The 12,328-nt window shown below is 37.2% G+C and overlaps 1 protein-coding gene across 5 annotated transcripts in view; it reads left to right on the forward strand.

Annotated features, from left to right (window-relative positions):
• JAKMIP2 (janus kinase and microtubule interacting protein 2) overlaps window positions 1-12,328 on the forward strand; it is a 211,542-nt gene that overhangs the window by 147,307 nt on the left and 51,907 nt on the right. For all 5 annotated transcript variants that reach the window (XM_079144757.1, XM_079144758.1, XM_079144759.1 and 2 more), the window contains 4 exons: window positions 2,457-2,954; window positions 6,721-6,930; window positions 8,763-8,861; window positions 12,076-12,222. In XM_079144757.1, the coding sequence (XP_079000883.1) occupies window positions 2,457-2,954; window positions 6,721-6,930; window positions 8,763-8,861; window positions 12,076-12,222 (954 nt within the window). The remainder of the gene's footprint in view (window positions 1-2,456; window positions 2,955-6,720; window positions 6,931-8,762; window positions 8,862-12,075; window positions 12,223-12,328) is intronic.

Below are 12,328 nucleotides of genomic sequence, written 5' to 3' on the forward strand. Positions count from 1 at the left end.
ATTATATTACCTTATATGTCATGGTGTTTTCTCGTGTGTTTTCTAATTTAATCCTAGAAATAACCATGTCGCATTTTCCAAGCAAGTTTCTTAGAGATAGAAGATGGTGAAAGAGAAGTGCAGATCCCAAATTTCTTATCCCCTTTCCATTTTCACTACAGTTTTTTATTGGGCCAGGAAGAATTGCTAGAACTTCCACTGTAACTTATTACTTGGTAGTCCTTGTGGTCATGACACGATTCCAAATGCCCAGTACAAATATATCCTGCTGAAATTGAAGAGGTCTAAGTTTTCATCACTTGAGATTTCCCAATGTCTTATATGGAAGGTAAACTGAGTTTCTAAATCAATTAAAAAATAAGACCTTTCCTCTAAAAATATGCATTTTCTAGAACAGCAATCAGCAAAGTTTTCATGTAGGGGGAAAGGTAGTAAATATTTTAGGGTTTGTGGGTCAGGTACTGCTATGAAACTGCTCAACTAAACTATAGAATAAAAGCAGCCTCAAGTAATATGTAAATGAATGGGCATGGCTGTGTTTCAATAAAACTTTATTCATAAAAGCAGGAAGCAGAATGGATTGAACCATGGCTATTGTTGACCCCTCCTCATCTGGAGAATATGTTCTTCCATTCACTCTATTTAAAGTACTGCTATTTTTAACTTATAATCAATATAAAAATGATTTACAAGAAATTTTGCATTCTCCTGAGTGTATTTTGTGCTTAGAGCAAATCTCACCTCAAACTTGCAGCATTCCAGGTGCTCAGAGTGTAAAATTTCTTGCAGTATTCCAAGTGCTTAAACTTGCAGTATTCCAAACTGCTCAGAGTGCATATAATGGCACCACCCAGGACGAACAGCTCCAGAGCACTCGAGAACAGGCATCCTGGAAGGGGCTAGACCTGGGCTGGAGGAGAGTAGGACGAAGGTGATTTAAAGATGCCTGACTGCTTATTTCACCAAGTCCCTTTGTGTTACAAGCTCTTTTAGAAAACCATACTGAGAATAATCATTGTGTCTTTAAAAATGAAATATTCATAAAATGCTCTGTGGACCTAGAATATACTCTTATAGATTAAAGGTATGTAAGCTGTTGAGGTAAGTAAAATTGCAAATACTTTATAATTACCATGATTTAAATAGACTTTGAATCTTAATTTTTTTTATAGTCAGAAAGGCTCTCAACTACTATTTTGTGAAATCTTACAGTTTGACAAATGGCAGAGACGCAGTATCACTCAGCTAGGTATTACTCCTGGGATTTTCTTCTCTTTTTCCAAGTTATTCTGAGTGTGTGTGTGTAATGATAGAGATGGAGAAGACAAAGGTCCACAGCAGAGATGAAAGGCGGGGAGGAGGACACAGGACAGGATCACTGAGAGGCTTTTTCAAGCTACTAATGCCAAGTCCCACCCTGATGTCTTGAATCACAGATTGACTCTATCAGATTAAGGCAGTGAGTGCCATTGCTCAGGAGTTCTTCATCATTACTGCAAATGTAACAAAACACAGAATACTATCTTAGCCAGAATTCTCGGAAGGTAAGAAGGTTAGGGGAAATAACTTCAAGCCACCTGGAGTTTTGGTATGGGGACAGCAAGGAACAGGGATTCGACTAAGTGTGGAGAAGGATGTAAAGAGTCATCGGGGATGTAGAAATAACTACCTGAGTGCTGAAACAGAAAGGACTCTAAAAACTGCAGCTTTTTTTTCATTTTGCCGGTTGGTTTATTGGTTGACTGGTTTACATGTGTGCAAGGGCATAGAGCTTGGGCAAGGAGCTAGGGCGCTGTACTAAGAGAGGTAAGGTTAAGGCTATTATCAACTATTTTTCACCTTCCCCATTAGGAGTAGCATATTCTGTACCACCCGTGGTTTTATAATACCATCTTAGTCACCAATGTATTAGCCTAATCACAGTATCAATCTATGAGCTACCTGGAAATGCCAGTTTGGATCCAGCTAGGGTTATAGAGTCTAAAAAGCTCTCCAGCTACAGTGTATTGAATACTTCTCTCCCCAGGGGAAACCCATTAAAGCAATACTTCCTAATTTTAACGTATATTCCAATTGCCTGGGGATTTATTAAATTGCACATCCTAATTCATAGGTCTGGGATGGAGCCCAGGATTCTGCATTTCCAGTCAGCTTCTGGGTGATATTTTATTTCTTGTCTGCAGGCCACACGTTGAATAGTGAATAGGCCACGCAGAACTTCAAACATTTGTCTGAACAAAGTCACATAAACAGTCTTAGGCATTACCTCCTTTTATACACTGCATTTCTAGCTGTAAGGCTGGTGGTTCCCTCCCCTCTGAGCACACCATGGCCTGGAATTTGAAAAGCGATGAGGAATTAAGTGATCACAGTGGCGTAAACTGTAAATCCTGCCTGGGAGCGCACCTTTTCTTTGAGGCTTATATCTTTTCATCCTTTTGCCACTCTGCCTTTAGGTATCAAAGCTTGAAAGAGAGAAGACCCAAGAAGCAAAGAGGATTCGGGAGCTGGAGCAGCGCAAGCACACAGTCCTGGTGACAGAACTCAAAGCCAAGCTCCATGAGGAGAAGATGAAGGAGCTGCAGGCCGTGAGGGAGAATCTCATCAAGCAGCACGAGCAAGAAATGTCAAGGACAGTGAAGGTGCGGGATGGAGAGATCCAGAGGCTCAAGTCGGCTCTGTGTGCTCTCCGGGACGGTAGCAGTGACAAAGTAAGGACAGCGCTCACCATTGAGGCCCGGGAGGAGGCCCGGAAACTGTTTGATGCGGAGCGCCTTAAGCTCTTACAGGAAATTGCGGACCTGAAAACCGCCAAGAAGCAGGTGGACGAGGCTCTGAGCAATATGATCCAAGCGGACAAAATCAAGGCTGGGGACCTCAGGAGTGAGCATCAGTCCCACCAAGAAGCCATCTCGAAGATCAAGTGGGAGTCGGAGCGGGATATTCGGAGGCTGGTTAGTAATCCCATCCGACCACATGGTGCAGAAACCTCTTTTTAGGCTCGAGCTCCATTCGATTTGCTTTTTCAGGTGTTTCTTTGTCAGTGGATGATAGGCAATGCCCAATTATTGTCCCGTGCTCTATTCAAAATGCAAGATAGGTCAACAGGTATTCAGGACCTAAACAGATGGATATACACAGGTCCAAACAGAAATTCGTAAAACCTAAGAGAATTTGGAATCATCCTTCTCGTAGTAACTGGCTCTTCCTATTCCTGCATTTTTAGAGTATCTATTTCATAACCATTGTTTTCTTTGAACTCTATAAAAATATTCTGAATTATGAATACTTTCAATGTTTACATGTTTTTATGAAGTTTCCATTTATAAAACCTCAATGGGATTTTTACAGGGCACAGGGAATGCTTCTGTGATTTTCAAATGCCTGCCAGTGGCAGCCACTGAGAACATCCTCAGTGATTCACCAATCTTTTTTCCAGGATCCATGTCTAAAAGCAAGAGACAGAGTTATAAAACCTTTATTCAGCTTGAAAGTTGATCTTTTCTCAAAATAAACAGGGGTCATTTAAAACAGGATTCCTTATAATTTCTTAATTGGATGTTATGCCTAAGTAGCTGGTCAGCTATTTGCAATATTCAAGATTTATCTCAGTCCCTGCAGGTTGGGTCTTTCTTTTAACTTATATCACCAAAGCCACATAGATCTTTCATCATGCTCAAAAATAAAACAAATGTAACCATCATCTAAAAGCTAAAATGTCCTACATTGACCATGTCAGTTATCTTAGAAGCAATATTTATACTCAGACTTTTATACTCAGACTTTTAGTATTAATTGTATATTAATTATATCTTACTAAATCAAACATCACTTATTAGAATGTACTTTATGCTTCTCAAAAAATAGTACTTTCTGAGAAAAAAACACTGTATTTGTCTTCTTGTGCCTGCCAATTCTAAGCAATTGTTTTCTAAGAATTCTAATTATGTTCTTAGGATATGTCTAGTATTTAAATTTTAAGACAAAAGTGGTTACCATAGAACATTTTAAGAAACTGAACGTGTATAATTTTCTTTGTAATGTAACATAGTATGACTGTGAAATATTGCTGTTGCCACACTTTCTGAATTTTTATATCTGAAATACATACTGCATTGTTTGACAATAAAAACCAAACACAGTGCAGAAATATTGGTCCCCTGCTCTGTCTTTGGTTTTTAAAGTGACAATGGCTAGTGAAGAAAGAATCAAGACTGTGAAATCTGGAGTCAGCAGGTAGGTAAATGAAAAACGAGTTCTGCATTAAATATTTTTGTTAATGGTTTTCAATGTAAATGTATGAGTACATCCACTTATTAATCTGTAAATTTTTATTTATTTATTTATTTTTAGTGATACTAAGAATTGGTACCAGGGTTTCAGGGTTTCTATACCATTGAACTACATTGCCAGTCCTTTACTTTTTTTTTTTTTTTTTTTTTTGAGATGGGATCTTGCTAAATTACCCAAGCTATCCTTGAACTTGAGATCCTTTTATCTCATCCTCCCAAGTAGCTGGGATTACAGGTGTGTGCACTATGCCTGGCTATAAATTTCTTCTATGACTTTCTTACTAGCACACTGTTGAAATAGACATAAAATCACTCTTAATAACAGTGTAAAATTTAAACTATCTGAACAGTGGTCTGAAAATTGAGTGCAAACAAAATACCACAGGAAATTTTTTAATAATACATATGCATGCATCTTCTTTTTTCCTTTTTCTTTCCCATCTCTACTCATATTCCAGCTCCATTTTTGGAACTGGAAGGGACAGAAATGAAAGCCAATTTATCTAGAAAATCTTCTCTGAGAATTCAAGTATATACCCTTTCCCATCTAAAAGCTAAAGCTTTGCTTTATTTTCAGTATTCGGAGATCAGAGTCCATTTTCACCACCACAGTGCTGAAGAGCCTCCTCAACGCAAGTTACAGAGAACCACTTTGAGAATAGGGGCAATCTTGGGGTCAGTATAGCCTCGGTCCTGACAGAATGGACGCTAGAATCAGAAAACTGAATTGAAAACCAGGCTTCCCCACTTCCTAGCAAACTGTCTCTGACCAAGGTTTAACCTTTCAGGTTCTCAGTCATCATCTATAAAGAAGTAGTAACAGAACACACTGACTAGGATTATAATGTTCTGACTGTTGTATTTCAAATATGGTAAAAGATCAGTAAATCTCAGCTGTGATGATGGTGGTGACCATATGGGCAGTGATGGAATGCTTCCCCAGCAAGTTGGGTTAGGCAGAGAGCATGGGAATTTGGAACACACAGATCTGCAGCTGTGTTGAACCATGAAGAACATTACCCATGGTGAGCCTGACAAATGACTGTGTGAGTTAAAAATAATGCTGGACCTGAGAGTCCTGCACAAGGCTATAAAAACTACAGATGATACTTTCCCCCAATCATCAGAGCAGAACCTGGTTCCTTACCATGTTATCAGATGCTGCCTTAGGATCCTCCATATTCCGTAGCTCTTCCAACATTGACCTAAAATTTAAATGTGTGACATGGAAGCAATAACTCACTGTCATTTACATGTGGAAAATACTTTACCGTACACATGTTTAACAATTGCTGTCCCAAATGTATTTCTTTCTTTCCTCTGGTCTAAAGAACAAAGAAAGTGTACAACCAGAGAAATGAAAGTTGTAACCCATTTATGTACAATGAATCAAAAAATAATTTAAAAAAGAAAGTGATTTCCTAAATACAAGGAGACACTTTTAGGAAGAAAAAAATAGCATGATGTTTGTGTTGTGTCTTTTCCCATTTGCATTTCAAATATTTACATAGAATGTAATATAAGGGGAAGAAAGTTTTTACCCAATAACTATGCTCTCTTCAAAAATTGTTTGCCAACATTTACTTCATTAGCCCTCATCCAGGGAGATTAAAAATATTTCAGTCCAGTGGAAGTCTGGTCAATTGTTATTGAACGCCTGTGCCCATTAGTTGACAAATACATCTGAGGCCATACCCAGGCTTAGCACAAGTGAGTGCTGAGATCAATAAATATGTCCCACAGATGCAGGAGGAGAAATAGTGATTATTACCAGGTATTTTCCATCCCAGTTCTAGTCCTGACCATGATTTTCCAACAATAATGACAAAATGTTAGCCAAGTACTGGCTGCTCTGAAATATGGATGAGAACTGGAAAGAACCATATAACCATCAACCATTGAGGGGACCTTCCTCTGAATTTACCAGCTGACTGCAAACATTTTGGTCTTGGAAGATCATTAGGCCAGAGAGAAGTCTGCAGTTATAAATGACCAGTTAATATTTGCAATCACTATTTGGATTGAACTTAAATGCACATTTCCCTGAAGAGAGGGCAACATAAAAATTGTCCTGGGAAACATTGTAGTAGAATATTCAGTATCCATCTTTAATTAACACTAATGACCCATTCTCGAGTTGGATTTCCTTTCCATATCTAACCAACCCAGACCATTTCAAACAATACATTGAATAAGAACATCTTTACAGAACACTAGAGAGGAAAAATTGCTCTCCTTGCCACCTAATTAAACTAGGATGATCCTTTATTACATATTGTTGCCCCATCATATTCATGATCTCAATACACTTGTCATATTAAGGGTATTTTTTCCCACTGTATCAATCAGAAGAAAGAAGTTCTCCTACCATTGAAAAATGCATTTCTTTACAGCATTGTTAAAATGTCCTGGGTCTCATTTCATTCAGATGGATGAAATCAAAGCCAAGGACAGGATCATCTTTTCCCTGGAAAAGGAATTGGAGACCCAGACAGGCTATGTACAGAAGCTCCAATTGCAGAAGGAAGCTTTGGATGAACAGCTCTTCCTGGTGAAGGAGGCTGAGTGCAACATGAGCAGCCCCAAACGGGAAATCCCAGGAAGGGCAGGAGATGGCTCGGAACACTGCAGCAGCCCTGTAAGTCCACTCAAGTTGGGGTTGGGAACTCAGGAGTTCTCCTTTATTTAGCCCCCAAGTTTTACTTTTCACTTAAGCTCTTTTCCTACTTACTACCCAGAAATCAATTCTACCTCCTACTATAAAACCAGCTAATATCTTGGGAACAGGGTTTTCTAAATTTATAGACAACAAAGTGGTCTGCACTGCATTAGCAGATCACATGAGAATTATAGATCTTTTTAAATCCTTTGTAGAATGCTTCTAGCCAAGCAATGGCTATGCAAACTTCAGTCTATTATAAGAATTATAAATGAAATGAAAATATTTTCCCTCTTGCCAAGGCTGGTAAATTTCCCTTGTGTGAACAGTTTGAGTTAGAAATTGGTAAAGACAGTTATAATCTATAAAGGTCAAAAGACATACCTGTAAAAAGAATAAACCATTTATAATCATTGTGTGAAAGTTTCTAGTCTGATTGAACTTGCCATTTGTTTACCTGGATTTTGCTCATTTTATATGAGAAATTATTTTTGAAAGTATAGCAAGAGAAATCAGCTTGTAGGTAGTTGGATACTACCTTTCAAATTATGTAGCTGCTAAAAAGATGAAAATGTATTATTTAGGAATAGAGATGAGTTCCAAAGTACTACTTAGAACAAAGTAATGAATAATTTATGAATTGGTTTTCAGGATATATATATCCTAGTAGGTGGTAGAAAGCATACTGATCTAGGATGTAGCAGATGTACATTTTAGTTCTATCACTGATACTTACCTACACTGTAGCATAATTGTCAGGGAATGAGCCCCAGAATCAGACTCCTTGGTTCAAATTCTGGATCTGACATTAACAGAGTAACCTTAGGCAAACCACTTTGCTGTTCAGCTTCAGCTCATTGGTAAAGTAGAGGCTATACTAGCACCCCAGAAAGCAGTTCTAAGGATCAGACAAAATAATGAATGAAATGTTGAGCACAGTTATCTGGCATATAGTTAACAGTCAATACAGATTTGCTGTTGATCTGTTGTCATGAGCCACAAGACCTTGAATAAGTTATGACCTCCATGAAGTTTACCTGTACAGTTGAATTCCCTAGGATATTATAAATCTAGGGATATGATGGTTGTGAAACTGGTCTGTCAATAGCACTCTCAAAATGAAAATGATATTTGAATTGCAAGCATTTGATAATGATAATGATGGCCTATGGACCACTAGGACAGAATTAAGTCATGACTGCTGTGTAAGGTGATTCATGATAATTCTGCCCGTGGGAAAACCAGTCACACTGGGCAAAATATTTTAGTGTAGACTATCCTATAAACCACTGCCTTTAATACCCAAAGAAAATGTACCTTTCCTCAGTCTGATCTTTTTCCCCAGTAGTATGCAGAAATTTACAAAGCCCATAGCTACCTCCTAATCTGTCCTCTCTGTGGCAGAGTGTAAGATCAGGACAGCTTTCTAATTATTAGTAGAAAGCAATGTGCAGCCATGACATGAGGGATGCTCCCTGAACCTCATGTAATCACCACACAACCTTGGTCTCCAGCACAGAGCTCAGATAAAATGATCCAACACTCTGCCATAGCCCCTGCTATGATTCTGGACTCCTGCGAGTGTCTTCCATGTGGAATTCATCTGTAATTTCCACCTGGCTTGATCTTCAACCCAAGTGGTGAATATTGGGAGTTAGAAAAGGGTAAATATTTACTCTTCTCTGAACAAGAGAAATTTGGATGTTACTTCATGAGCTAGATAAGAAATGAGCCTATGACTCTAATGAATGCATTTCAAAACTTTGTGAAAAGTATTAAAGATGAAATCTCATTTTAATTTTCATGTATAGGATTTACGAAGAAATCAAAAGAGAATAGCAGAGTTAAACGCCACTATAAGAAAATTAGAAGATAGGAACACTTTGCTTGGAGATGAACGAAATGAATTGGTGAGTTGTACTCAGTCAAGCATTACATCTTGGAAATAGGTATTATATTATAGCAATTACATAATAGAAAAAGTGAATGGATAATAAAGATACAGTTCAATAAATATTCAAAAAGTGGTATACACCTACCTAACCACCACCCAAATGAATGAGTGATTGCCAGCTCTCAAATCCTCTCTTCAGGATCCCTCCCATTCACCATCCTTCTGAAGATGACCACTGTTCTGACCTCTAATTTCCATAGACATCACCATTTAAACGGAATCATAAAATATTTACTCTTTCGTGTCTGACTTCTTTTGCTTAGCTTTATGTTTGTGAGATTCATCCATTGCTAGGGAGAACCCTTTCTTTACACCATAGTATTCAATTAAAATATCACAAGGTATTTATTTATTTTGTGGTCAAGGGTTCTTTGTGCCTTGTTCAACACTTTTAAGCTGTTAAGAATGGTGCTGCTACATGGTGAAAAATGTGTCCATTTCTGGTGAAAATATGTAAGTAGAACTAGAGGATCCTAGAGTATCGTGTAGTCAGCTTCCACAGTAATTACAGCTTTCTAAAGTTGTTTTAACATTTACAGCTCCATCAACAATGTATGAGACCTGCGCTTTCTCCACACATTTGCCAACTTGCAAAGATAATTGTTAATTTCAGCCATTTCAGTGACCATGAGACAGATTTGTGTTTTTATTTTAATTTTGACTTTTATCATTTCCAGTGATTTGGGTAACCTTGCAAACATCTCCCAACCTTTTGGAGGCCCTCTTGATTTTGCCCTTAGCCTCTTGCTCAGTTTCTATTGTGCTACCTCTAATTTTCCTGTTAATATTAGGGCCAAAATGATGAGAAAATATCATTTGTGGGATATTGTATTTAAAATATCCTGCCCTGTGGCTTACTATTTACATTTTTAATGGAGTTGTTCATATAAAGGAGTTATTTTCTGCCTCTCCTTTAAAAAACAAACAAACAAACAAAAAAAAAAAAAACATGCATTTTTAGGCCATAATTGTCCTTCCAGGTCTGGTTTTAGCTTCATTCCCCCAAGTTTTGATGTCTTATCATACATCGTTATTTTATTCAAAATCTTTTCTAATTGCATGTAATTTCTTCTTTGATCCAGAGCTACTTAGAAGTATTTAGCTTAATTTCTAAAAATTTGGAGGTTTTTGAGTTATCTTTTTGTTCTTGATTTCTTCTTTGGAAGAATTCCTTTGGAATTTGTAGAGATTGACTTTGTAGATTGAGCATATGGTCAATTTTAAAAATGTTTCATGTTAACATGCAAAGAAGATACACTCTATAATTATTATAGTTTGATTCAAGTTTAAGTCTACTTAAAATTTTCAGTAACCTTACTGATATTTTTGTCTGAATGCTTTCCCAAAAGTTTTGTCTGTATATCCTCTTAAGTCTGTCGATTTTGCTTTATGTATATTTGAAGTTATTTCACTAGATGAATATGAGAATTTGTTGCAAGATTTTGGTATATTACCCTTTTATCATTATGAAATACTTTCTTTTATTTAGGACTTGACTTAAAATCTATTACTAATTGAACTTAATCACATTTTTCTTTTAGTGTTTGTATGAATATATATGTGTATATTACTTAAATATACACACAAAAATACATGTGTATGCTTTACTTTCAATCTTTATTCATCGCATTTAAGATATATCTTTTAAAAGGAACATTTTGGGGGGCACCATGGAACTGATTATATATGTTTTGTTAGAATTATAATTCTAAGAAGATTTCCCTGTCTTTCTGCTGATTTATATTTTCTGTCAATAGTAAAATTAAGTAAATTTAAATATTTAAAAATCATGTCACTGACCTCCAGAAAAGGGATTAAAAATTAAAATAATGAACTTAGTAAGATAATTTATTTGTACATGTATTCAACATTTAGTATTAATGATTCAGGCACTGAAGCTCAAGAACTTAGAACTATGTAAGATTATTTAGGAAAATAAATACATATCTGGACTTAAATATAAAATGGGAGTTTTCAAATGGAGATTGGAATGGATGGTGCTGTTTAAGAATCTCAAAGGGAATGTTTTTGAATATTCCTTGATAACTAAGTCTCCTACCTCTCAATAGCAGCAGTAACTTTAAAAAATCTTCTTAGAAGTTTCTGATAACCCTTCCCTTTCCTGTGTTTATTGCTTCTCCCCCAATACATTTCACATTCAGAATTTCTGTTACGAAAAGAATGTACTGATCATGGGAAATTAACATGGAAATCCATAATATGTAGGTTGATCAGCCATAAAAAAATATCAGCCAAACAGGAGAGTTTTGAGAGTAAAAGGGGGACCACTTACATTTGCCTCAAGATAATATGCATAGATTTAGGCTAATGGTCCTAAGTTACAAAAGCAGTCTGAGTAGCATTCGAAGACAATTTTGGTTGTCACAAATGACAGAGTGTTACTGGCATCTAATGGGCAGAGCAAGAATCCTGCTGAACATACACCATAGTACTTAGAACAACCCCTGCAACAAAAACATTTCTTCAACAATGTCAAAGGTATTGAGGTTGAAAATCCATGCCCTGGAACTGGGGAAATGAGGCGTCACTTCTGATTATGTGTGAATAACAATAAAATCATATTTTGTCTAGGTTTGGTGAGAATTATATTCCTAATACAAATGTCAATATTATATATATATATATATATATATACATATATATATTTGGTTATTCAATAACTCTCTTCCTTAAAAATAAATTACTTTAGTATGAATCAGGTGATCTCAGCAAAATCTCTGAGGAAATGGCTGGACTTTTGGAGACCAGTAGTCTTGAACTCAGGTCCTGGTTGCATTACTTGTGCATTACTCTGTGATGAGTGGCTTTATCACTGGGAGACAATGAGAGGCCATCCCAGGTCCAGTGAAGGGGGCTGAAGGGAGTGGGGAGATGGGAGCGACTAAAGAGAGCAAAGAGAACTCCTGAGTGTTTCCAAAAGCATTATCTCTGCAGCACCTCCTTTAGGGTAATAGATAATACAGGGTTTTAAAGAAACTGATGAAACGCCATTAGAGGAATCTGGAAACAAAGAAGCAAATCTGTTAAATGGAGGACTGTAATGTCAGTGAAGCAGGCAAAGGAACTCTAAGGGTACTTTCTCTCCCACCAATTGACTGCCCCCTCCCCCACCTCCCCAGACAGAGACAAATTCTCACGTTTCTTCCCAGTTAAAACGTGTGCGGGAAACGGAAAAGCAATGTAAACCTCTCCTGGAAAGGAACAAGTGCCTCGCCAAGAGAAATGACGAGCTGATGGTGTCTTTGCAGCGCCTGGAGGAGAAACTCAAAGCCGTTACCAAGGAAAATTCAGAGATGGTGCGTACTGCAGGTTCTGCAGAACTGAGGTTTCCTTCTCTGCATTCTTTCCTTCTTTGTAATAGCCCAACTTGCTGTTTTTCTCAGCTTATTTTTGAAGCATGAT

Source organism: Sciurus vulgaris (genome assembly GCF_902686455.1).
Source record: "Sciurus vulgaris genome assembly, chromosome: 6".
Taxonomy (NCBI): Eukaryota; Metazoa; Chordata; class Mammalia; order Rodentia; family Sciuridae; genus Sciurus; species Sciurus vulgaris.